Source organism: Carassius gibelio, chromosome A7 (genome assembly GCF_023724105.1).
Source record: "Carassius gibelio isolate Cgi1373 ecotype wild population from Czech Republic chromosome A7, carGib1.2-hapl.c, whole genome shotgun sequence".
Lineage (NCBI taxonomy): Eukaryota > Metazoa > Chordata > Actinopteri > Cypriniformes > Cyprinidae > Carassius > Carassius gibelio.
Genome location: NC_068377.1, coordinates 23,976,131 through 24,003,689, shown reverse-complemented (window position 1 = coordinate 24,003,689; position 27,559 = coordinate 23,976,131). Strand labels below are relative to the sequence as shown.

Sequence of the window (27,559 nt, the reverse complement as noted above, 5' to 3'; positions counted from 1 at the left end):
TGTTATTATTTTATTACTGAATGCTTGAGAAGTTTTTAATTATTTCTTGCTGTGAAACAGTCTGCATTAGCATTACCGCTAACATGTGGTTTTGTTCTTTGTTCTTCAAATTGCAACAGTTACATCTAGTTATGTAAATCTAAAATGAAATAGACATTTAACGATAGATCAAAATCAAATCAATGAAAATCTTTCATATTTCTTTTTCTTCATTGGACTACAATGAAAAAAAAAAAACAAGTAAAAAGCCGAGTTACTGTTTTAATTTACAGGTCTTATCTTTACAAGAGCTAAATGTTCCCAAACATGTGCTTCAAGACAATAAAGCAAATACTATTCCTCCACCTAGAAGACAAATACTTTTCCATTTAAACACACATACACCAGCATAATGAAAGGTATGCTGTAACCAAGCATGAAGAGCGAAAGATGTCTCAGGATGAAGCCGGTTATATGGTTTGTGATCTGAAGATGAACTCTGAAAAGTCTAAATCTAAACATGACATTTTACTTCGATCTTTGATGCTCTTTTCTAAGAAACTTAGCATCAAATGCTTCGATGTTTCCTCAGTCCTCATATGGACTTGCAGGTTATATCACAGGGTTCAGTAGAGTTAACATTCCCCTGAAGCTTTATGAAATTTTCAAGACTCCTAAGGTTTGCACCCCTGGTTTTCACAGCTGGTTTACAGCAGGCTTTTTACGAAGGGTTTAAGAGTGGTCTCTTGACTTGAATTAATCTCGAAGGGATCTTAAATGTCCAGTAAAGGAGCCACTTCAAAAGGATTAGCACTAACAACAAGCTTGATCTGATGGTCAACAAACATCTTACTGACTACAAAGTAACAAAAAGGTACACAATGGCTGACACATTCCACAATCGAAACCCATATAAAATAAATAAAAAAGCGCAAACAATATATAACGGTGGTTCATCCATCTGTAACGCATAAGCAAGCAGCGTGTATTTATTTTGGTGCACATATTCACACTACCTGTGTGAGCATCATCAGTGAGAGTACAGTTTTAAGACTAGTTTTCGCCCACAAAAAAACACACTGGAATTGCACAATAAACCTATTTATTAACACAGTATTTTGCAATATAAGCAAATATGACGCAATATACCCCAAAAAGAGTGACCCATTTACCCACTGTAAAAAATAAATATGTCTGTCAGGCTTGATTCCATTTCTATGTGCTGTGATTGGCATACATAAAAAAATAATAATTTTGTTATATGAAATTCAAAAACAGTATAAATATTAGACGAAAGATTCTAGAAAAAAATGTAAATAAAAATTTAAAATAAACTGAAATAAAATAAAAATAAACATCATAAATAAATAAAAAGAAAAATTACAAAAGCCCATCAAAATGACTAAAATATAATTAAAAGTTAAAAATAAAATTAAATATGAGTAAACACTATAGAACAAAAATAATACCAAACTGACACTGTAATGGTCTGAATGATCAAACCATTTTAAATGTACTGCTGTTACTAAAATACTGTGGAAATCACTTTTATTTGTTTGCTTCCACAGACAGTATGTGTGAAGAAGGTCTTTGATGAAAAACATCTTTGACTAAAATTACAGCCACACTTGTACCATTTTAAAAAGCTGTAGTTGAAGGGGGGGGCAGTGGTTAAGCCTAAATTAACAGTTTGTACCCCAGATTTTCTCATGTGTTTATTCAGACAAGGAGCTCCATTAAACAGAAGCATGGTCATGTCTAGTAATGAGTTTGCACAATTTGCAATGAGATTTCAGGTCCAGTTGAGGTGAAATAGTGTCAACTGTGAAACCAGTGGCAATGCATCACTCAGACGTGTTCATGTGGTAGGAGAGAGAGAGGCTGATTGCCAAAAGCCATCCCACCCATTGGCTGCACACATGCTCACAGCACACCCCTCAAGCTACTGCTGTGCTCGAGATAAAATAAGCCTTTTCTGGCAGTACTATCAGACCAGCCAATCAATAACAGAGAAACTAATTATACAGCAATCTCATTGGTTTTCTCTTAAATCTATAGACAGCCTGGGGTGCACATAAGTGGTCCGCAGGTCCGCATGTGCGACCAAAATAAAAAATGTGTTATAGAAATATGTTCTGACAGCGCATTTGCGTACCGACATGGTTGACAGCTGTTAATACACAATTACCATTTTAGATCACAAACTGTACTATATAAGTTTTATTTTCAACCTGAAAGCATAAATCTAGTCTATCCCTGTTTTCAAAGCACAATGCAAAACTGTGACATTCATGCACTGAAGCACTTTAATAAGCAGCGCTAAATCCGGAAGCGCGTATACTTACTTGCCGGCAACCCGCCAAAATAAAAGCCTGCTGATTTTAAGTTTGAATATGATGAGAACGCTTTTATTCTTTTATCCAAAGATACTAAAAATTGGGAAAATACATAAAGCGATTCTTCTTAAAGAGGCAAACAAAGAAAGTAGTAAATATAAGCATTTTATTTTAACTATACAAGTTTACTATAAAATAAATGTATTTGTATTTAATACTAGGACTGCCTTTTATTTTTTATAATAGTATCACACACTATTATTTAGTTAATTTACTATAATTTTTTTTTAAATAAAAAATAAAGTGCAATAATATTATAACTATTATTCATTCATTTTTTATAGTTATATTTAATGGGTCACGCTATATGCAGTGTGAGGACCAAACCAAATCTCCTTCTCATATGAGAACCAGGCCGAAAAAATAATGTGCACCTCTGTCTATAGAGCTTGATTTCTCACCGGCAGCTGCTACTGAATATTTATGGGAAGAGTGAAATCTCACTATAATGTTCAGTCACATTCGAAAACTTGATGATAAAGATCTCCATCTTATCTGTCCGAGGATCTAAAGCAGAACCACACCCAAGGAGGAGAAACGACTGTGCAATTGCATTGCAATCTCTAAAATTAGCTTGACTGCAACTCAACTGTAATGTGCATCATGTACATTTATTTTAAACCACACTCTGTCCAACCTAACACAGTGACAGATGAAATGTTTAAGACAAGACATAAACATCAATCAGGATTAAGTGTGGAGAGGAGAGGCCATTTCAACCCATTCAAGACCCGTGCGTTCCCCAGTAGCTAAATTAGATCAACAGACACTTCAGTCTGCCCACTCCACGCTTACACACGCACAGTCACAGCGCCACTCACACAACACCACATAGTGAGCTGAAGGATGAGCTGGGAGGTTTCATTTAACACTGTCCCAACTAATAAGCTTAAACATAGCTATGCTAGTTAGAACCATTATCCAGTTACTTCCGGTGCTGCTCTTATGAAACGATGACATCTAAAACTCAGAATACATGCCATCTAAAGAGAGGAACTTGCAAAAGGAAGGTGTGTTTACAAAAAGTCAGATATATAATATATCAGTCTTTCAGAAGGGCCAGTTTTTTTATTATTTATTTGCAGTTTCATTCACTGATTGTCCCTCTCAAATGCGCCAGTTTTAAAAAATCTGATTTATTTCCTTAAATTCTATTTGAATTATTCTGATTATTCAAATACAGACATTCTTTTTTTTTATAGACATAAAAGGTAACACACAGCTTGTGTAAATAAATAAATAAACACCCCCCTCAAATGCCCCTGAAATTAAATTCCTGGTGGAATATATAGAGAAAGAAAGAATTAATATTAAGTTAATTTCTGACACTTAACCCATCGACCTCATTCATGATGCAATATGAACTCTCCACTTACAGCAGGAACTGAGATGTACTCGTTCACACAGATTCCACCCGTCATTATCAATACAGTTTTCAAAGCATCACACGGAGCGAGACAAATCCCAGGATTTATTCAACCAGACACTTACACTACTCAACCACATCAGACCCTTTAATATGTGAATATAATTATGCATTTTGTACAGATTTAATCTGTAGAGGATTTCTGAACATATTAATTTATATTTACCAGACATACTAATCAAAAAAATTAATTGCATTATACATCTACACCCAAATTAGTGCACTATGATTTTATAAGCTCAACCGATCCTTTCATGAACCACTGAATAAAGAGGATTCTTTGAAAACAGTGACAGGAAGCAGGCTGTAATGCCAAAGGCAAGGAGATCTCACATTTCACCCAAGAGAGAAACAACACCACCCAAGTCATCTTACACACAGCCTGATGTCGCAGCTTTTTCAAGAAAAAGGTGTAATGCTCATGTTTAAACTAACTGAGAGAGGTGACACTACATAATACAGCTAATCTTGTCCTGTGTCACATCATTATCATCATCATCATCATCATGACTCCAGCTCTACATCCAAACCCCCTCTGGAGAGGAAACCTGTGTCCTTATGACCTCTGGGAACAAACAGATGGATGGGCATTTGTAGAGGACTTCACAAGAATCAAATAAAGGGGTGCATCTGTTCATTTCTGGAAACTGGTGTGCTGTTAAACCGCTGTTTATAGCATTCAGCCTCATCAAATGCACGGAGGTTGTGGACATCAATTAATGATGAGAGCTCTGCCTATCGACATCGTTGTTATTAGGCACTCCTGACATTTAAAAGTCTTTGAGATCCAAGCGTAACACACATTTATACAGTGAAAAATAATGAGAAGCAGTAGCAGCAGCTAACGGGATCAAATAGCAGCCCTGAGCTAGTTGTCAAAGCTGCTTATACAACCAGCTGCGTACATTTCCACATCGTTATAACGTAAACACCTTCATCAATCCGAACACTGTCCCGCTGCTTCAGAGCAAACCATCATATATACATCACATATCAGTTATGAGGCATACTGTTAGACGCGAGAACGGGAGTGAAAGAGATACTGACCTCCAGGAGCTAAGTTAACGCCGCTGCTACTCGCTTTAGCCGTGTTTCTGTGGCCCTGCTCCGGCGAAACAGCGTCTCACAACACGTACGTCGTTACAGACGATGACCAACGCATAATGTGACACATCCGTGTTCTGTGGCGGCGGGTCAGTCAGTGATGCAGTGATGATAGTGTCTAGTGTCTGCTCGTCCTCAGTGTTGCCAACTTCTTTCAATGGAAAGTAGCTAAACCCTGACTGAAAAGTCGCTAAATGTCGCTAGATGACGTCACACGCTAATTAGCATATTCATGACGTAAGTGCGTCATATTATCTTGCCCTTTCTGTGCTCATGTAATGCATTTTAAGGCAGCTAAAATTTTCAATACAAGTTTTTAATTATTATATTTTAATGTTTCTGTTGTCCGACAACGGAATTAATATTATAATGAATGAAACGCGGTCCATTAAGACTACATAACCAGCTCTCAAATCCTATTTATGACAATGTCTAATGAAATCACATACACATAAGATTAAGATAATGATTGTACTGTGATTTCGGCTATACTTGTATGTAAAATAGAGTTAGAAGCAACAGAATATATTTTTTAACTGAAAGTGCTGCTCCTCTCTGCTCGCCGAACATAACAGATGCACAGAGAGAGAGGCGTGTGTGCACGCTGGGAGAGGGAGAGGGAGAGAGATAGAGATAGAGAGAGAGAGAGAGAGAGAGAGAGAGAGAGAGAGAGAGAGCTCGTGCGGCAGTGTCGGAGAGTCTCAGAGACTAAATAAGGTCTGTCAAATAAAAAGTCGCTAGATTTGTCGCTAGTCGCTTTTTTGGAAAAAAGTCGCTATGGGGGTCTGAAAAGTCGCTAAATCTAGCGACAAAGTCGCTAAGTTGGCAACACTGCTCGTCCTCCTCCTCTCTCTGCTTGCAAACTGACTACACGACAGCGACGTCAGATTCGTCATGGAATCGTTTGTTTGATCCGGTTCTTTTCAGTGAATCAGTTGAACCGGTTCTCATCGATTTTCACACAGATCGGTCTGAATCGGCTCGGGCAGTTCTAGACTCACTGAACAGAAAGCTGCCTCTTTTGGACGTGTGTGATTAGCCTAATAATGAAAAGGGAATCGTTGCTCGAGTTGCTAGCTAGGAAAAGCATTCGGAGCGAACGGATGGTTTGATTGATAGAGCAAAAGATTAAAATCTTGAATATCCGTTATAAATAAATAAAAATGATCAAATATAAGACTTTACGCTGAAAAACGGCCGGTACAAATTTAATGATTACAATATGCATATTTATTATTCATATGGGCTAATTGATAATAATACACACACACACACACACAAAAGTGACACATTTATTTTGGTATAAAAAAACTGAATAACGAACTAAAAGAAAAAAAAAAACGGTTCACTGAAACGAAGGATTCAAAGGAACCGATTCGAGGGAAAGAATCGAACTTCCCATCACTACTGTACTCGAGCGTGAGTTCCGCATACAGCCGGAGTCTGGACTGTACCATTCAGTCATCTAAAGGGGAAACGCCTTCACGTTTAGGCTTACAGTCCGACACGTGAACTGGCGTTTTTCTGGCGTTTATTTAACAATAGCATGTCGGAACGAGGATAGAAGTGAAAATATTCGTTAGGAGCAAGAGTGTGGTTCAAATGGTAAGATTGCAGAGGCGCAAACCGACGGAAGTGTTTCCATAAATTAGGATGCTGAGAGATGCTTACATAACACAAATGCTAATAGACAGATCACTGACACCAATGTTGTAAGATCAGATTCAGTGTTTATTTACAGGGTCAACCCTGATCTATTAAAAAAAGAAAAAGAAAAGCTGAATAATAAAAGACCAACGATATGGAGGTTCCCTGTTTTAGGAAAATCCTTTTCTGTATAAAGAATAGGCTTCGAGTCATCCAAGTTTTTCAGCATTTTATCAGATAAATATATACTCTCACAGAACAATAAATTTAGTCTATTTTTACTTTATACATATAAAGCAGCTATATCCAAGGACTTAAGGCGTTAAAACATAAGGTTGCATTTCTATAATGAAGACTAATGTTCATCATAGCAACGAGGTCCACTGAGCTGAGAGGGTACACATCAATTAGAACCACAATCAACTTTGCATTAAACTCTGCCTCAGGTAATAACATTCTGTTAGAAAATCATTTCATCATTTCAGTTTGGAGAAAACAAAGCTTAGAGCAGCGAGAGGAAACGCTCATTACGGTGATTACTAGAATCTGTCCATGCCCTCATCACACTTCATATGTGCACAAAAAGATGATAAGCAATGACAAATCATCAGGAAGAACAGTGAGGTTAAACAATGCATGTTTTTCAGTAAGTGTTATACCACGTTTAAGTTGAACTGTCTGAGTTTGGCTGCTCAGCCAACTTGGGAAATATGAACAGATGAAGGTAAAAGACCTGCATTAACACACTTGTATTTTCAAGCCCCTGTGAAAGATAAGAAATTACTTTGAATAAAATGGACAAATCAGATCAGAAATCAAAAAGAGCTTGAGGAAAAACTCATGAGCATTAGCAACTTCACAAGCTGACAGAAAGATGGTATAAAAACATACACACGGGAAACTGATTCAGGAAACAAAGTCTTAATCATTTGCACAGACAGGGCAAGAACGCCACAGCAAACCAACTGTATTAATCAATCATGGAAATTATGGTAGTTTTTTGTGATGTTAGTTTCTGTTATTGTTTCCTTACAACCTGTTTTTCATAAAAGTGGTTTTTAAAATCAGTAAAACCTGAATTGTACATGGTCACCCTGGGCATTTGCACTGTTACGGAGCATAATAAGACGTTACAAAAGGGTTCTCATTTGCCTAGTCCCTTTTTTCAGAGCTACTGCTGTGATACGGTTCAGTTTAATACCAAAATAAGGTTGTTTCGCACACATTGCCGATCACTGTTGATGTAGATGGGACAGGTTTAGGTGCTTTCAGACTATCTGAATATATTCACAATGTACAAGTGAGGTACAACAAAACTGTAAAAACAGCCTGCTAGATCATTTTAAACAATCACACAAACAAGGAATATCAACATTTGAATTCAATTACTTAGTACGTGTAAATAAAAGTTGACAGAACTATCCTCACTGAAGAATAGGTGTATATAGAACTAAACATAACAATGATCTTAGAAAGAAGGTTATTTTTCTGTGACAATTTCAACCATTGATTTTGTAAGATACATAGCACTATACTTTTCTATTCAGGGACAAAAATGACACACGGATCGAGCATCGAGCACACGACTGAGAATTAGGTTGTGCATGTATATTAAGTTTTCAAGAATGAACTGCCAAACAACGTCAGCCATCCAAGTAAAACAAGAAGAATAAAAAAGAAAAACACGAAACTACAGCATATTAGATTGGAGATTGAAGTAACTATGCATGATAATGTAATGGAAAAGGAATAATCATGGTCTACATTAAGTTTTCAGAAGGTTATCTATCTCTGCATCTCAGTAGTCGCTGTGAGCTGAGCAGCACACTGATTCGGTTTAATGGCTCCAGTGAGTCTTACCCGTCCCTGCCAACCATATGCTACACCGATAAGCCCTTTTTAACCACTCCAAAACATTAGGTTGGTGTGCAGAATCCATCTGCAGTACGTTTGACCTCATAAGGTCAGGCCATTTGGTTTGTCAGTTCATCTTCTGAATATTCCAACCAGCAGAAAACAGAATTCCTCGTGTCCGTTGTGATATGCTGGATCAGTGTAACACAGGCTCGGAATGGCTAGTACTAGTAAAGCATTGTCCATAAAAACTCTTGGGTGTTAACAAAAGATTACAGTTTAACGTTAATTAGAGACTAAATGTATGTCGAACATCATGTAATAAAATTGAGCGAATGAGTCTGCGCTAACAGAAGTCTGTGTTACTCATTGCTGTGCATGATCTATGCATGTAAAAAACAAAAAATAATCTAATGGCCATCAGCCATTTCCAATCAATCAGAGTGGACTAACAAAAACACTGTAAATAAACTACATTTCTGCAATGAAGAACCTTCAAGACAACCTCTTCTGTTAATTAGAAAGTAGAAACCTCTGCCAAAACCTGCTCAAAGCTTTAGGTACTGGAAACATTAGTTATAAACAAAAACAACAACTAACCAAAAAATAAACCCATGACCACTCTGTTTGTGGCTGATCACTCCAGCGGGTCAGTCTTTGAATCTAAACCCATCCAGATGCCCGAGCCCAAATGATCATGGTCAAATAACCATCACCTGTTCTGAACGCTCCCTGAGCTACTTCTGGCCATACAGTCTATCAACAGCAGCTCACTGACCACTGGGTCCAAAATACAGAAGGAAGAGAATGATACAAGCAGGCCTCTCGTGACAGTGGGAGACGTTTCAGCCCTTAAAGACATCATGACCCTGTGCTCTCTCTGTAGAGGACCCCTGCCCGTCCATGTTTTCCTGACACTGCCTCATTCTGTCCTGGAGGTGGAGCGCTGGCTCACTCGTGGACATCCCAAATTTCAGAAAGCAGAGGTGGGAGTTTCTTGTCCTGGAGACGCAGGGCGAACACTTGCTCTGAGTGGACGCTGCTCAGGGTGCGCAGACTGACCAGCTTCATCAGCATCCGGGGAAACATCAGATGATCCTTTGGGAGAGATCAATGAGCAGTAGATGAGTAGGAATACATAGAAATAGCAAAAGCTCATCAGTTATACAGTGTTTTTATTGTTAACTAAAACTACTAAAATCCTTTTTTTATAAATGTAATGAGATCACGAAATAATGAGATGACAAACAAAATCACATGATTAAATCAATAAAACTAAATTGGAAATATAAAAATAAAAGCTAATTTGAAATATTAATACATGTTATAATCGTATATAAATAATACTACAATAAATCTGATTATAGTCAATTGTTATTTGTTATTGGTGCAAAGGTAGAATCATCAGTGCCACCATCTGGATGCAAAAGGACACAACAGGCGACACACACACACACACACACACACACACACACTGTCTTTGTTTTTATGACAAATAAAAATACATTTACTGTAATCTTACATTGACTACCATTCAAAAATTTGGGGTAAGATTTATTTTTTTACAACTTTTATGTTATATAAACATTTATGAAGTTACAAAATGTTTTTTTTGTTAAATTTAAAATAAATTGTATTTATTAAAAAATCTTGGAAAAAAACAAAATCACTGTTTCAACAAAAATATAAGCAGCACATTGGTTTTGCAACAGTGATGATGATGATGATAAATGTTTCTTGAGCACCAAATTAGCTTATGCGAATGATTTTTGAAGGAGTTCACAGGAATAAATAAAACATGTAAATATAATAAAATAAAAAATAAACACTAATATTGTTTCACCGTATTTTTTTTATCAAATAAATGTAGTCTTGTCGAACATAAGAGACCCATTTCAAAACATTAAAAAAATCTTACGGGCCACAAACTTTTGAATGGTATTGTATGATTTTGAAATGAAGAAACACTATAATAAAACACTAATATTCTTTTAGCACTCATTTTTCTTCTTGAAGTGTTATTTGTTACTCACGTTGGGTCGTTTTATTCTGATGTAAGAGTTGAGAGCGTCCACATATGGCTGCTGTAGTCTTTCCACTAACTCGTGATCCTGCACGTTCGGTCGGTCTGACCCCCACACACAAACACACACACACATACACACACACACACACGAGACAAGAATAGCAAGATTGATTGACACAAGTGAATAAGAATGATGCTGCATTTCATTTATTTTGTGAGAAAGTGCCTTGGGAATTACTAAAGGATGGATTATTAAAAATCTCTCAAAATAAACCAGCAGCACACCAGATGCCAATCTCAGATTAGAGATTTAAAATCACTTCTAAATCTAATGGGATATTAAAAATGGCTTCCCCTTTTAAAACATAAATTTTACTAAACCCTTTATGACACTCAAGGCTTAGTTATTAGAAATCCATAACAGCAAGCTGAATATAAATACAACATATAGCGGCAGGTTTCGTGCCATTAAAAATCTCATTGTACTCATAATTATCTTGCTGCTTTATTTGATTTCTTCACCCCTGAAAATGGGACATACTGATATTTCTTAACAGGAATAGGGCCAAATAAATGCCTGATAAGACCCACCAGAAGCCAAACAATATAATATTGGTTCTTGTGTCAAACTGACCTGCTGAGAAAATGTTGATAGCGATGAGCAAAGCGTACTCGGCCTCGTCCAGGTGGAGGTCATTCATGCCTTTTGAAAACTCAAAGATGGGGTTGATGAACTCAAACTGCAGCCCTGCGGACGAGCCAGAGAGGACAGAGTTCATTTTAGGACAAGAACAGCAAAAACAGGTCTCAAATAAAACCACACGAAACATTCATAAGGCTTAGGGGTAGACAATATTGTCAAAATTACAATATTTTCTTTTTTTATATAAATGCTAAGAATAAAATAAAAACAGTATAGTTACTTTCTGGACTTTATCTTTGTTATTAAAAGAAAAAATAATGATGCAAATTAGACATACCTGTAAGCCCTAGCTGTAACAAATCATATTCTTCATTATTGTAAACACTAGGCAAGTTTAAAACAAGCACCCATTTAAGAATTTCATGCAGTACCTGCTTTGGCAAAATCTTCCTTGTTGTAACTGAAGTCTTTGAGGAAGGTGATGCTATCTATCGCTGGGTTATAACGCCTGGAGGTCTCTAGCAGCATGATCTACAGGAGAAAAGAAAGTTGAGCAGGTACTGTATGTTAAACAAGCAGTACAGTTACAAAATAACAGCAGAAACAAGTCTGCCAAAGAACAGCGCTCCATCCACGCATTCAAAAACAGCAACAGAGCAGGACCGAAAACAATGTGTGTTAAAGGTCCCTCAAGTCGAACCTCTATAGTGGAGGTCTTCAGCAGGGCGATCTGGTCCTCTCGGGTGAGCTCCAGGAAGCCAGGCAGCTGCTTAGCAAAGTCTACGATCTCCTGCACAGACATGATGGCCAGCTCAGTGAAATGAGCAAACCGCTGCTGGCGAACCTCTCGGTTGAGTGGGTCCTGACTCTGTGGCCATGGCTGAAAAACAACAGATCTTGATGTAAACTTTTAGGATCAATGCATCACAGTTTCCGAAAGATTCAATCTACATGGCACAATGCATAGTTGGATATTTGAAGGATTAAATACACAACGCAGAGGACTATTGTAATTGAATAAACATGTATTAAAATGCATGGCAAAGCGGAGCTACAATCATGTTAAATGGCCTGTTAGTCCACCTTAAAAAAAAACAGACTAGTATGATTTCAGTCAAGACTATTGAGTTTTAAACAACAAATTACTGTTTTTAAGTCTGCTTGAAATGAAAGTTTTAAAGCTCACTTAAATGCACTTACAGTGACTCCGGGCCGGTCAAGAAAAGAGCGTTTGTTGCACTGTTTCTGCAAGGCCACCAGTTTTTCGATCATCTCCTGCTGTTCAGGAGCCAGAGGGGGCATCTCGGGGGCAGGGCCGGGTGTTGCCACTGCAGAGGTACGTGCCGTCTCCTCTTCCTGTTTTTTCATCTTTTTCAGTCGGATCTGCTCTTCTGACAGCACACCTATAAGACACAGAGAGATAAAGCTGCTAATAGTATGATAAGGCACAATAAGCAATATACACGATCACAATGTCATATGAACATATCATAACAGATAAGATAAAAAGATTCGACGGCATCTGTTAGGACTGCTTGTGACGTTCATGTTTAATGAAGAAAGCCACACATAGATGAAAAAGAAACTATATTAACTTTTAAATATAATTAATATTTAAATACAGCAAGGACACAATAAAGTCAAAAAATGTTCTCCATTCATGAAAGAATCCTGAAAAAAAAAAAACTATAATAGTTTCTACAAGAATATTAAGCAATCTAACTGTTTTCAACATTGAAAATAATTTGATTTTTTTCTGAGCACCAAATTAGCATATTATAATGATTTCTGAGAGATCATGTATCACTGAAGATTGGAGTAAAAGCTGCTGGAAATCAGCAGGAATTAACTACATTTTAAAATGTATTAAATAGAAAAAGTTACTTTAATTTGTAAGATTGTACAATATTAGTGTTCAAATAAAAGCAGCCTTAGTGAGCATAAGAAACGTCTTTCAAAAGCAGCCTGGTGCTGATGTTCAGAGTGTGACTCACATTGCTCCAGCATTCCTGCCTCCCTGCACTTGCGCAGACGGCACTGCTGACACTTGCGGCGCATGTACATGTCCATCTCACAGCGGCCCGAATTCTTACAGGTGTATCGAGCTCCTTTGATGACGCTGCGCCTGAAGAAACCTTTACAGCCCTCACAGCTGAGCACGTTGTAATGAAAGCCCGATGCTTTGTCTCCACATACACTACACACTTCATTCCCCAACATCTTGGGAGCAGGGCCTTTCTTTCTCTTGACTGGCTGACCCTCTGCACAAACACACAGGACAGAAACACTCATGCAAATCCGAAGCCTCGTTTACAAATAAATCCTAGCACACAACTCATGAATGAGTGCATTTGTGTTTACTTAACCAGTTAAGCCAGTTCATCCACACATATTCACACACTCAAACTGACACGCATATCCATGCATGAGTAAAAGTCACGTGTCACACCTTATGTAATAGGCAAAGTTCAACACACTTTTACACTATAAGCAATGCAAAGTGTATTATCTGTGAAAAGAGTCCAGAAGTATCCCACACTTGTTCAGTCTCACCTGGTACAGGTGTGTCCTCTGTGGGGTACATCTTGATGTCGCCGGACTCCATGAGCAGCGTGTCGTTCAGGTCATTGTGTGAGGTGCCGTATGACTCCGTCTGACTGAGAGTCTCTTGTTTCACTTTTGCCGTCGCTGCTGAAGGGCTCTCTTCACTGGCACGGCACAGAGAGTCCCCTGTACACACACATACCAACAACACACAGCTCTATTAAAACAACCAACTAGTCAATTAATAAGAACAACTACTGTAGATGTTTTTTATTATAGCGTTGCATACACATCCAGACACATGAATTTTGCATGTTTATATTATTATACAGGGAACCCTTTGGATTAGTCATTGGAACTAGGAACCAAATAGTAAAAAAAAAAAAAAATGCTGAAAACCTTGAACCCCAGACTTCATTTTGCTACATCTCTGGTTCTAATGGATGATTATTACATATCACACAACCAACAACAAAACGCATAAACGTTAACACATATGACCAATATTTTTATGTTTCAATTGGTTAATTTGTTATTTAGAAACATCAGACACCCTAAAAAATGAATTTTTATCCACACCTCTATCTAGCAACATACCTTTACACGAATGGTAGCTATGTTAATCAGGCAAAAAAAACAACATAAGGGTGAGAAAAAGACGACAGAACTGCCCCTTTAAGCAACACTAACACAATGTCTAGCAGGTTTGATATTTTGTTGTCTATACGTACAATTAAATTCATACATCAGCTCACAATAACACTTTTCTGACTAAATATTGCAATTACTTTTAAGAATCAAGGTGATTCTAGTGGATATATGGAGTCAGTTCCTCAAGTTAAAAAAACCTTTCATGAAGTATGTTGTAAAGGAAAGCTTGAGTAGTTTTTCTTAGAAACAAAAGCCACTTGGTTTGATATTTCCTTATCAAATGCAATGACACTCAAAAATGTATAGGTGTGATTAAAGTGGTCAAATATGTTCCGGCAACTTCAGATTTTATTTTTATTTTCATCCACCCTCTGTACTGTATGTGAATGTTTGACATTGTAGTAAAAGAAAAAGGAGTCTTACCATGACCAACATCAGTGATATCAGTCGTAGAAAGGGTGGACATCTTCCACACAGCCACTTGTCATAACGAACCAAGACTGCACCTGCAGAGCAGGATAAAAGCAAAAGCTGAATCCTTGAAAGACTGCCTGGTTCGGTTTATAATGTTAAGTCACCAAAAAAAAAGCCTCAAACGGACACTATCTTTGAATATAAAATATCATATTGAATCAAAACCACCTACAATATTGAACGGCAAGCAGCAAAGCGTGTTCAAAAAGCAATGACACACCTGGCATTTACAAAGCCAGCACACGTAATATGGACAGCAGTGGTTTGCCACTCTCACTGTCTGAGTGCACGCAATGCTGATCTTCACTGATGACTGCCAGCACAGTTCCTTAAGTAGTCACACTTCTGTATGGAAAGCTCACAAAAACTACACAGTCACCCTTTCACATCATGGGATTTTTTCTTAAGCTAAACTGTGCACGACAAAAAATCCAAATACAATTGAGAAATATTCATCAAAGTTAATGTAAGTTTCTGTCAACTAAGCATGCTGTATGAACTACCTACTTCAGAATAGGAATTGAAAGTGCAAAAAAAAAAAAATACAAATTGGTCAACACTGGTCACTCATGGATGTTTATTTCTGTTCTAACAGGGAGGGACATCTGATTTGGGAAATAATATTTTGGATAAAGGTTCAATCACGTTAACACTGGCATGTCAAAAGTCAATGGGCAAAGTCGTTTTTTTTTTCATTTAATATAATTTTCCTGATGGACCGCCAATGGTGGACAAATTTCAGGTCAAAGTTTTTTGAACTATGAAATATAAAGTCACAGCTCTGGCCAAACAGGAAGTTACTTGGTCTGTCAGTGACCTCTGTGTGGGCAGTCCACAACCACAGATCCTGCCTACTTCGATCTGGGAAACTGCCACGCAAGTGTAAATGCGACCATGCCTTAAAAATGCACAATAATATGCTGATTCAAATCTACAATAAGAACTTATCAGCCATATGCAAAAGAACCATGACTCACAAAAATAAAATGCTACTTAAAAAAAAAAAACACTTCTAAGGGGAACTTCTTTTAATAACAATGTCCTTAACTGACCAGCAAAATGCACTCCAACTCCTCCTGAAATGAATAATACTGTTGAAGATGCAAAGAAATTCACTACGTACTAAAATTTTCCATTATTACGAGCACTTATTTTCTAATTCAAACAGAATACCTACCTTCAGTTGGAGCATGCTAACTATTTGGATTCATTTTTAGATTGTTTCATTTTATCTTCCTTTTCTTTCTTTAAACAGTAGTAAAAGTAATATTGATATATATTATTGGCCAATTTCAATATCTGGACATTTTTATTCTGATATATCAATACGATCAGTTAAAAAACACAGCAATAGCATCTATGAACATAGAACTTGGATTTGAGCATTAAGGTAAACTGCATACAATAAAAACAGCTCAAATGTATAGTTAACCAGGGGTGTCCAAATCTTTACCTGTAGGGCCACTGACCTGAAAAGTTTAGCTTCAAGCTTAATTAAACGCCACAGCTTATCAAGGTCTTTAGATTTACTAGAAACTTCCAGGCAAGTGTGCTGAAGCAGGCTGGAGCTGAACTCTGCAGGATGTTGGCCCTCTAGGAGCAGGACTGGACACCTCTGATATAGTGTGTGCATATGGAGCTGAAGCAGCAGAACACGTTAATGCGAGTGAGAGCTCCACTTACCCCTAGAGTGACGATTTGTTATTGTCCCTCCATGTTGTTGTCTGCTTCACTGCCAGCACATCATTTTTATCCTGTCCAACCGTCTGGATGCCATCGAAGGGAAGCTTCTCTCCTATGACAGACTCCCGCTGTGTTGCAGCTTTCTGATTGACAGCAAAACAAAGAGAGGAAAAACAAGAGTCAGACTTCTGTCTGAGGGTTGCACAGCTCCAGTGCCAAAGTGTTCCGAAGTGATTTTATAAAAACAAGCCAGCAAGTGAGAAACAAGCAACTGGAAAGAATGACAGAAGAGAAGGTGAGTAAGTAAGAGAGAGAGGGAGGGAGAAAAAAAGTGAGAGCAAGAGGGCACATGAGAGGTTACTAGCGGTCGTTCACATGGCTGTGAAATCCCCACAGAGGCCTGAACTCAAGCCTTTCTCTCTTGTAAGCCGGTCTCCCAATGCACATCTTTCACACATCTTGGATTTTAGAAAGATATGGAGTCACTGAACAGATGCACAAAAACCATCTCAGTGGAAGAGATTTGTACAATATATAGAAGAAGGCACTTATACTATTCAACACTTAAATTATTACATTCTACAAACCCTGGATAGAATCTATGCATTTACTGAATTAAAAATCAGCATTAATGGGACTCGTGCCACTAGACACCATAAAACGTTTGTGCTTTAACAATCAGAACGATGTCGACCAGGAGACAACCTTGACATGCCTCATCCAACTGTTACAGCTTTGCCAGAAGCAGACCAAAGTCCAGGTTATGTCACAAGCTGTGCAAAACTTATCAAATAAAACAAATAAAAGTGAAACTGCAACCCTAAATTCATTAAAAGTCAGAAACTCTTAGCAGCCCTAGATAATAAACAACAAGAAGAACCATTTCTAATATACAAACTGAAATACACTTTGCAAGATTCGAAAGAAACCGATTTTGTTCATAAATTGCATGATAATCAGCCGACGTTATAGCAGCTGTAAGAAACGACAATGGTTCAGATGTGTATCAATTCCCCTTTGTTAAAAGGTTCAGTGAATTAAAAACATTTATTAAAATCACATTGAACATGACTCGAAGTAAACCAATGGAAGGCTTCTTTCAGTGTCCAATGTTCTACACTTATCAGTGGGCTGTAACCTTTGTCCTATAAATCAGTGTGCTCTACATCTGCCAGATCAAGAGTCAGCTCATCTGCTGGCAGATATGATAGCTGGATAGTGACAATGAACAACTGAAACATGAATAATAGGCCATCATTCAGACTACTTCATTTTAGAAGAAATGTTTTATTTGCTTTTATGTTAATTTGCAATGCATTTACCGCAAAGTGCTGCCCGAAAGTTTCAAGCCCAGAAACGGGTTAAAGTTAAAATTCAGCTTGTTTTTAGGAAGTGGTGTTTTCCAATTTTGTACAAGCTTCCTCTAAATTTGTCATGAGAATTAAGAGGAAGAAATCCTTACTATACATAGGATGCAGATTCATAATGCAACGCGGCAACATCCAATTTAGTCTAAAAGTACTGTTTGCTTAAACCCTTTACATGGATCTACTGTACTTTTGCTGTTGATAGATTAAAAAAAGCAAAGCAACATATAGAGATTCTGCGTGGACTGGTTTCCACATTGAAAAAGACTATGTCTACCACCAAATAAAAAAAAGAGGTCTTTTATTTAAAAAAAAAAATTTCAATAGCTACAAAACTCACCATGCACGGTATAAAATGGTGGGTGAGAGCTAAATTATGCATGAACTATGCATACACTTGTGGTATTTTGTTGAAGACATATCTTCCTCAATGACTGTAAACTAACAACTTGCCATACACAAATAACAGAGCTAACAACGTATCTTTCATAAACATATAGATGGTAATGACTGTGCATAAACTCCTATATTAAAATAATTGTATTCAACACAAAACAGATCTCAAATAAATATTAAGTCAACATAGTTGATAACGTTGATAAAATTTTAGTACTCATTTCTTCTAAATGTGCTTTTTACAGTATGATATGTATAAAGTAGGGTACAGTACATTAGGTAGTATGTAATCATAAATGTGTGGATATTAAAGTTGTGATGAAATGGAAGTGGCGGCAGATTATTTTCTTCTGTATTGTGATGTATGACAGAGTGTAACCCCTTCCCTAAACACAACTGTCATTGAGACGTGAGCACAACAAAAGGCTGCTCACTGCAGAGCCAGTGTCATTGAATGTAATACCACACCCCATACCAATCTCGAAACATTACTCATCTCTTCCCAGAGAGGAGGAGCTGGAAGTCATTCAGCTCTGCAGTAAGCCATACTTGAGAAAATCAGGTAACACGGCCTCGCCCACTGGTCTAGAAACTCCCATTACTGTCCTACAGAGACCTGACAAAAGGCCTGCAAGCCTGCAGGGGTGGATTCAAGCGTACTAGATGATTGGAGAAGTCTTGCATTTGTCATAGTTCTGGCAAATTTCATACACCGTTTTTATTTTTGAACAACAATGAATAATCAAGCATCAAGTTGATTAGTTTCACCAACCAATACCAAAACCAGTACAGGCTGAAACCCAGCCTAGAATAGCATATGTAGCAAAGCGACTGAAATTCCCCTCATTCTGCAATCCTTCTCCATGGTGCCACTCCGTGTTTTCCGTTTCCCACTCCCTGCTCAGATAGAGAGAAACCCTCTCAGATATGGAAAGTCAAACCTGACAAAATTTAAGCCAAAAATTTTGTATACTTTTATTTCCTTATTTTTTATACATTTATTTTTTATTTTATTTTTTTCTACGTTAATATATTTCCACATTTATGTTTTTATTTACAAGATTTTCTTTCTATATTTCCATATTTATTTATTTATACATTTCTTTATCTGCAGGGTAATGAGGAGGGCTTTTTTTATTTTTTTACCTCAGGAATAGTAATCCAGACAGAGCAGGCAAGTTGTAAACTTTGAGGCCACAGTAACACCTTGTGGTGGCCAAATGAAATACAAGTGTAGCCTACATGATGTGCCTGTTGATAGTAGGATGAATGACTTAGATCGGCAATTAGGGGTGAGCGATATGACCAAAATCTTATATCACGATATGATGTACAATATATATATCACGGTATTTTAAAAAAAAAAAGTTTTTATGAAAAAAAAAAAAATAAAACCTCAAGCCCACAGAAGATAAACAGTCAGTAATGAAATACAGATAAGAAAGTAGTTGCAAAGCAATAGTACAGCAAAAAAAATACAAATAAAAACAGAAACAGTAAACGCTATATACATTGTGATTATTGTGCGATTATTGTGCTTTTTATACGGCACAAGGGAGAGTCATACACAAAAAGAAACAGAAGAGCACAAGTTTGCTTTCCATACACTGTATAGCCTATAAGATCTGAAGCCATTCCATATCTAAATGTGAGGGACAGAATTGCATTTTCATTGTTAAATTGAAGTTTACAGAAACACATCTTCTTTCTGCTGCAGCTGTCAGTTATTCTTCACTCAGCATTCAAACAGCACTAACCTTCAGTAATGACAGTCAGCATAGTAAAACGCTCTCTCCAAGATGATATATTCCCATTTAATGCTTGATGTGTAGAACTAAAAAGACTGGAAATATATTTTTTCCTCCCACTCTGTATCTTTCCCACCTACATGTCCCATTAGGATCTCCATAGTATACATACAGTTAGGGAGATATTAAAGGACTTAATTCATGATATCAGATTTTAGCCATATTGCCTTATCGAAGTCATTCATCCCACAATCAACCACTCTGTCTCGATTACTTTTCCTGAGGTAAAAGGAGCCCTCCTTATTGCCCTATGGATAATGAATTGTAGAAACAAATAAATGTGGAAATTAAGAAATGTGGAAATAAATAAATATAGAAATAAATCTGAATATAAATATGTAAATACGGAAATAAAAGCATAAATAATTAACAGGAAAAAAATAAATGTGGAAAAAAATAAGGAAATAAAATAAATAATTGTAAAAAAAACATATATATAAATATATATATATAGTTTAGGTTTTTACGTTTATTTGTATATTTATTTCTTTAATATTTTGACAGGTTTGGCCCTCCATATTCCGAGCGCTGCTGGAGGCAGGAGCCACGCAATTTACATTTCAATTCTCGAGTAAAAACGGATCTATTAAGAACAGTGACACTGCTGTCATCTTAATAACAACAAGCAGATTTGATATGTCATTCGATCTAGGACCAGAACAGCTGTAAAAACAGCTCACTATAACTGTAACAAATCTAGCACGCGCACTTCTGTGAAGGATTCGGAGTTAAATTAGCCGGCTTTAGTCTCCACCTCACCCCAAATACTGTAACTCTAGGATTAGCCTCTAAGAAACTCACGACATGACCAGCAAGGCAGATTAAAGCTCATAAAACTGTTACTGTACTGAAGAGCAGTGTTAGTGGTGAGCAGTTAGCTAAAAACATCCTGTTAGCCTCTACTCCTTAAAACAACGCTGGTGTAACAAAATAAACAAAAACAACCCTTGCAAATACCATCTAAACACTCAAGAATAAATCGGACAGCTTTACGTTAAGAGAGTTAGACAACGTCAGTTTGATCCGGGTTGTTTACAAGCGTTGTATTGTATTGTAATAAGCATCTAGCACTGACAGACATGTCTCCCATCATGACAGGGAAACGAGCTAACATATGTAACGTTACATCTCATTAAACTGACCCCGACACTGTAAACACTCCCAAAACACTCTCGTTAGATGACACGATCAAACGAGGGTCACATTAAAATAACGCTCATGTTCTAGTGATACCTCGCTTTGCTGAAGATGACAAGATCTTTAATCCAGCACGGTTAAACTTTACACTGGCTAATGCGATGTGAAGACAGAAACGCCTAGGTAGGCCGGGGAGGGAGGGAGGGAGGGAGGGAGAGAGAGAGAGAGAGAGAGAGAGAGAGTGAGTGAGTGAGTGAGTGAGTGAGAGAGAGAGAGAGAGAGAGAGAGAGAGAGAGAGAGAGAGAGAGAGAGAGAGAGAGAGAGCTTTAAGATGGCTACATACAGTTATTGTCTTCTGCCTTCAAAATAAAAGCGTCTTAGTGACAGTTGCACAACTTTGACTGATATTTGACGCAATAATCGCTATAAATGTATTTAATAACTCATGTTTTATAAATAATGGTTAAATTAAGATTATTTATATTCAGTCAAAAACATTATACTGTAAACAAGATATATCTGACATGTCTAAACCGATAGGTGGCGATATTTACTCGTTTGATTGTATAGGAATGTAAGGGAAATTATATATTTTTATTAGATGGTGTGTAACTTGCCAATCTATTACATCTCATATTCATATCGTTTTTGCTAATGCTGTTAATTGAACATATGGATAGTTGTGACGTTCGGAGACCCACACATACTTGCCCACACATACTTGGGAAAGATGCTAATAAAGATGAGTGAAATGTGTACTGTCATTGTCGAGGGCTACTTTCAGAACAGCATTTCTAGTAAAATAGCACGCTTTTCCGATTTTATACAAAGTGTATTCTACAGACTGGATGGACAGTAGTATTGAAGTCCGGCAGATGGCAGTCAGAGTCCTATATATTGTGCTGCAGCCATAACTGAAGAAAAAAAAAACTGTCTGAACGTCACGTGATTCAAACAAACAAAATAACATTTAGATAAATTGTTTGGCTCCGTGTATGCAGTGAACTGGAATTGAAGTAGATGTAAATCTTCTTTTATTAAAGATATATACGAAACGCATGATGAATTTACACTTTTACAGCTTAGGTGTAGGATCTGGCATGTGAATGACTGAATGACTGAATGGCTGACTGAATGACTGAGGCCGGTGACACACTGGCTGCGTGGCGTGAGCGCCGCGTGTCTGAAGCGTCCCAGAAGCGTGGCGGATTGTCTTTACACACCAGAAGCGTGCCTGGCGCGCTGCTTCTGTAGAGGGAGTCCGTTGACAGACCAGGCTCAGGTCTTCATTACAACAATATATACTTTTTTTTACACACCTACGCCTACTGATAAAGGACACCGTCAAAAGTATTGACGGCGAACTAGATTATGTATGACAGGTGCAATAGCCTATTTGAAAATCGATAATTATTATTATTTTTTTTTTAAATTACATTTATATCTGAATTTATGTCAACCTATAGACTTTCAAATATCAAAATATCAGGAATTCATATGTATTTGTGTACAAAATGACATTTAAAAACATTTTCCTATTATATTTTGCCTGGAAAAGCCTCCAACACGGTAAAAATAGGCGTCGGTTCTATTTCTAGCAAGCAAGCGTTTTCACACAGGCGGTCTGTAAGCTCTAACCTGTCAACATGGGAGCCGAATTAAAAACCGACACGCCACGCGGCTGAGACGCTTGCGCCACGCATCCAGTGTGTCGCCGGCCTGACTGACTGACTGAATAACTGACTGAATGGCTGACTGAATGACAGACTGACTGAATGACTGACTGACTGACTGACTGACTGAATGACTGACTGACTGACTAAATGACTGACTGAATGACTGACTGACTGACTGACTGACTGACTGAATGACTGACTGACTGACTGACTGACTGAATGACTAACTGATTGAATGACTGATTGACTGAATGACTGTCTGAATGACTGACTGACTGACTGACTGACTGAATGAATGAATGAATGAATGAATGAATGAATGAATGACTGAATGACTGACTGACTTACTGAATGGCTGACTGACTGACTGACTGACTGAATGACTGACTGAATAACTGACTGACTGAATAACTGACTGACCGAATGACTGACTAAATATCTGACTGAATGACTGACTGAATAACTGACTGACTGAATAACTGACTTACTGACTGAATGACTGACTGACTGAATGAATGACAGACTGAATAACGGACTGAATGACTGACTGACTGACTAAATATCTGACTGAATGACTGACTGACTGACTGAATAACTGACTGACTGACTGACTAAATATCTGACTGAATGACTGACTGAATGACTGACTGACTGAATGACTGACTGAATAACTGACTGACTGACTGACTGAATCAATGAATGAATGACTGAATAACTGACTGACTGACTGACTGAATCAATGAATGAATGACTGACTGAATAACTGACTGAATGACTGGCTGACTGACTGAATGGCTGACTGACTGACTGAATGACTGACTGAATAACTGACTGACTGAATAACTGACTGACTGACTGACTGACTGAATGACTGACTGACTAAATATCTGACTGAATGACTGACTGACTGACTGACTGACTGAATGACTGACTGACTAAATATCTGACTGAATGACTGACTGACTGACTGACTGACTGACTGAATGACTGACTGAATGAATGACTGACTGACTGACTGACTGACTGACTGACTGACTGAATGACTGACTGACTGACTGAATGACTGACTGAATGACTGACTGAATAACTGACTGAATGACTGACTGACTAAATATCTGACTGACTGAATAACTGACTGACTGACTGACTGACTGACTGAATGAATGACTATCTACTTATTTGTATTTTTTATTCTTTTATTATGTGTTTTATGTTCTGTTGCTGTCATTATGTTGTACTGTGGAGCTTCTGTCACGAAAACAAATTCCTCGTATGTGTAAACATACCTGGCAATAAAGCTCATTCTGATTCTGATTCTGATGACTGACTAAATATCTGACTGAATGACTGACTGAATAACTGACTGACTGAATGACTGACTGAATGACTGACTGAATAACTGACTGACTGACTGAATGACTGACTGACTGAATAACTGAATAACTGAATGAATGAATGAATGAATGACTGACTGACAGACTGAATGAATGACTGACTGACTGACTGAATAACTGAATGAATGAATGAATGACTGACTGACTGACTGACAGACTGAATGAATGACTGACTGACTGACTGACTGACTGACTGACTGAATGACTGGCTGACTGAATGGCTGACTGACTGACTGAATGACTGACTGACTGACTGAATGAATGACTGAATGACTGACTGACTGACTGAATGACTGACTGACTGACTGACTGACTGACTGAATGACTGACTGACTGACTGACTGAATGACTGAATGACTGACTGAATGAATGAATGAATGAATGACTTACTGACTGAATGAATGAATGAATGAATGAACGCTTGGCTACAAAAGAACAGCAAGGTTGATCGATACAAAGTAGTCCTGAAACTTCGATAATAGCAAATTCATAAACCATGCAGAGAAGACCACAGTCTGCAGCTTTGACACTGGCATTTGTGAGGTTTGGACATTTTCGTAGATCTGAGAGAATTGTCAACGTTATCTACAGTCTAACGTTAAAAGTGTAGCCTTTCATATTTTAATGCTGCAGGCAGCGTTATCTAACATCAACTGATGGTGCAGTGTTGCCTAAACAAATCACAGGGTTGTCCGGTTATTTACTGTTCTGAGAACATTTTTATTCATCTGGCAACTGAAAAGCATGGAATGCTATTATTATTATTATTATTACTATTATTATTATTATTATTATTATTATGATTATGATTATGATTATGATTATGATTATGATTATTAATGGTAGACTTTATAATGAGCATGCTGTAGTTTTAAAGCAGGACTGGGAGTGAGAAAAAAGTTTCTACAGCTGCAGCACAGTCCCAGTTTCACACAGACCTCTGGCTCTGCTTCACTCTGCATATTGGACTTTGGGAGCTGTGATATTTATGCATGAATGTATTTTTTATTCTTCTTTTATTCTTCTTTTCTTTCTTTTTTTTTTTTAAATATATTTTTAATTTAGATCATAGTGCCACTGGAATGGTTTCCTCTTAATAAGCCCAATGTACCATACACCTGGTAGGAGACTCTATTAACCATCGTCTCATCCTCAGTGGATACCAGTTTACCTTTCTGTCAGAGAAAACCCCATTATCAAAGATCTGAAGCCTGCCTCACTGGTACAGTAGCTAAATGTACAGATCAACCAATTTCTGTGCTCTTTTTTATTTTTATTTTTTTTTATGATAATAGTAACAAATCCTTTATGTGGTTTCCAGATTGATTCCTTTGAACTTCTTTATTACTATGATGAACACTTAGGACATGCAATGTGGTAAGTATGCTTAACATACTCATATTTCATCTGTAATCGTGTTATAATTGACAAGTTATAACAATTTCTGTGTCTAAAACACCTCCACACCATTCTGTTATCATTATAGGTACGTCCCTTTCTTCCTCATCCTCTCCTTGTATTTCACCGGCTGCTTTACACAAGTTAAAGATGAGAAGATGCCTTACTCAGACTGGCTGCTACTTGGCCCTAGTGCAGTGTACTATTGGTAAGTGAATTATTCATTCAAGTCAATTGCAATAATTTTTGGAGAAGTAGAATTTCTAGTCACTGTGAAACCACATGCTCATGCCAATTAATTTTTATTTTTTTAAATGTATTTACAAGTAAATAGAATATTTAATGAAAATATGAGCCAACAATACATCAGAATTTAGATATTAAATGTTCACGTTGTCCAAACATTAATGTGGTTTAATTCTTCAGGTATCTGATTCCTGAGGGGCAGATCTTTGTCCTGTATGTAAATCTTCTTTTATTAAAGATATATACGAAACGCATGATGAATTTACACTTTTACAGCTTAGGTGTAGGATCTGGCATGTGAATGACTGAATGACTGAATGGCTGACTGAATGACTGAGGCCGGTGACACACTGGCTGCGTGGCGTGAGCGCCGCGTGTCTGAAGCGTCCCAGAAGCGTGGCGGATTGTCTTTACACACCAGAAGCGTGCCTGGCGCGCTGCTTCTGTAGAGGGAGTCCGTTGACAGACCAGGCTCAGGTCTTCATTACAACAATATATACTTTTTTTTACACACCTACGCCTACTGATAAAGGACACCGTCAAAAGTATTGACGGCGAACTAGATTATGTATGACAGGTGCAATAGCCTATTTGAAAATCGATAATTATTATTTTATTTTTTTTAAAATTACATTTATATCTGAATTTATGTCAACCTATAGACTTTCAAATATCAAAATATCAGGAATTCATATGTATTTGTGTACAAAATGACATTTAAAAACATTTTCCTATTATATTTTGCCTGGAAAAGCCTCCAACACGGTAAAAATAGGCGTCGGTTCTATTTCTAGCAAGCAAGCGTTTTCACACAGGCGGTCTGTAAGCTCTAACCTGTCAACATGGGAGCCGAATTAAAAACCGACACGCCACGCGGCTGAGACGCTTGCGCCACGCATCCAGTGTGTCGCCGGCCTGACTGACTGACTGAATAACTGACTGAATGACTGACTGAATGACAGACTGACTGAATGACTGACTGACTGACTGACTGACTGACTGACTGACTGAATGACTGACTGACTGACTAAATGACTGACTGAATGACTGACTGACTGACTGACTGACTGACTGACTGAATGACTGACTGACTGACTAAATGACTGACTGAATGACTGACTGAATGACTGACTGACTGACTGACTGACTGACTGACTGACTGACTGACTGAATGACTGACTGACTGACTGACTGACTGACTGACTGAATGACTAACTGATTGAATGACTGATTGACTGAATGACTGTCTGAATGACTGACTGACTGACTGACTGACTGAATGAATGAATGAATGAATGAATGACTGAATGACTGACTGACTTACTGAATGGCTGACTGACTGAAAAAGTTTCTACAGCTGCAGCACAGTCCCAGTTTCACACAGACCTCTGGCTCTGCTTCACTCTGCATATTGGACTTTGGGAGCTGTGATATTTATGCATGAATGTATTTTTTATTCTTCTTTTATTCTTCTTTTCTTTCTTTTTTTTTTTAAATATATTTTTAATTTAGATCATAGTGCCACTGGAATGGTTTCCTCTTAATAAGCCCAATGTACCATACACCTGGTAGGAGACTCTATTAACCATCGTCTCATCCTCAGTGGATACCAGTTTACCTTTCTGTCAGAGAAAACCCCATTATCAAAGATCTGAAGCCTGCCTCACTGGTACAGTAGCTAAATGTACAGATCAACCAATTTCTGTGCTC

The 27,559-nt window shown here is 37.6% G+C and overlaps 2 protein-coding genes and 1 pseudogene across 49 annotated transcripts in view; 1 reads left to right on the top strand and 2 right to left on the bottom strand.

Moving 5' to 3' along the window:
• The window catches only part of LOC128016890 (MAP kinase-activating death domain protein), a 61,343-nt gene extending 55,813 nt beyond the window's left edge, over positions 1 to 5,530 (bottom strand). For 9 of the 46 annotated variants that reach the window (XM_052601767.1, XM_052601765.1, XM_052601773.1 and 6 more), the window contains exon 1: positions 4,849 to 5,525. The gene's annotated coding sequence lies outside the window, so the exon portion shown is untranslated. Of the gene's footprint in view, positions 1 to 4,848 lie in introns of all 46 variants that reach the window. The other 37 variants (XM_052601782.1, XM_052601775.1, XM_052601810.1 and 34 more) reach the window with 14 other exon arrangements.
• A 1,085-nt stretch (positions 5,531 to 6,615) lies between these two features.
• LOC128016889 (oxysterols receptor LXR-alpha) lies at positions 6,616 to 21,363 on the bottom strand. Of its 3 annotated transcripts, XM_052601762.1 has the most exons (11): positions 21,232 to 21,363; positions 16,428 to 16,570; positions 14,694 to 14,776; positions 13,629 to 13,805; positions 13,070 to 13,336; positions 12,276 to 12,478; positions 11,776 to 11,955; positions 11,507 to 11,606; positions 11,067 to 11,180; positions 10,440 to 10,534; positions 6,616 to 9,504 (listed from the first exon to the last, which is right to left on the bottom strand). In XM_052601762.1, exons 3-11 carry the CDS (start codon positions 14,734 to 14,736, stop codon positions 9,358 to 9,360), a joined length of 1,326 nt encoding a protein of 441 aa, XP_052457722.1. In that variant the 5' UTR covers positions 14,737 to 14,776; positions 16,428 to 16,570; positions 21,232 to 21,363; the 3' UTR covers positions 6,616 to 9,357. The 3 variants fall into 3 exon arrangements, with proteins under 3 accessions (XP_052457722.1, XP_052457724.1, XP_052457723.1); XM_052601764.1 differs by lacking the exons at positions 16,428 to 16,570; positions 21,232 to 21,363 and adding an exon at positions 14,965 to 15,089; XM_052601763.1 differs by lacking the exons at positions 16,428 to 16,570; positions 21,232 to 21,363 and adding an exon at positions 14,917 to 15,077.
• Positions 15,505 to 27,527, top strand: LOC128017515 (ceroid-lipofuscinosis neuronal protein 6-like; annotated as a pseudogene).
• Positions 27,528 to 27,559: the final 32 nt, after the last annotated feature.

Coding starts and splice junctions, on each gene's coding strand:
- LOC128016889 (XM_052601762.1), bottom strand. CDS start 14,736: ATGTCCACCCTTTCTACGACTGATATCACTGATGTTGGTCATG. Junction 13,806..14,693: donor TATCACTGATGTTGGTCATG/GTAAGACTCCTT, acceptor GTGTGTGTACAG/GGGACTCTCTGTGCCGTGCC. Junction 11,956..12,275: donor TTGACCGGCCCGGAGTCACT/GTAAGTGCATTT, acceptor GTTGTTTTTCAG/CCATGGCCACAGAGTCAGGA.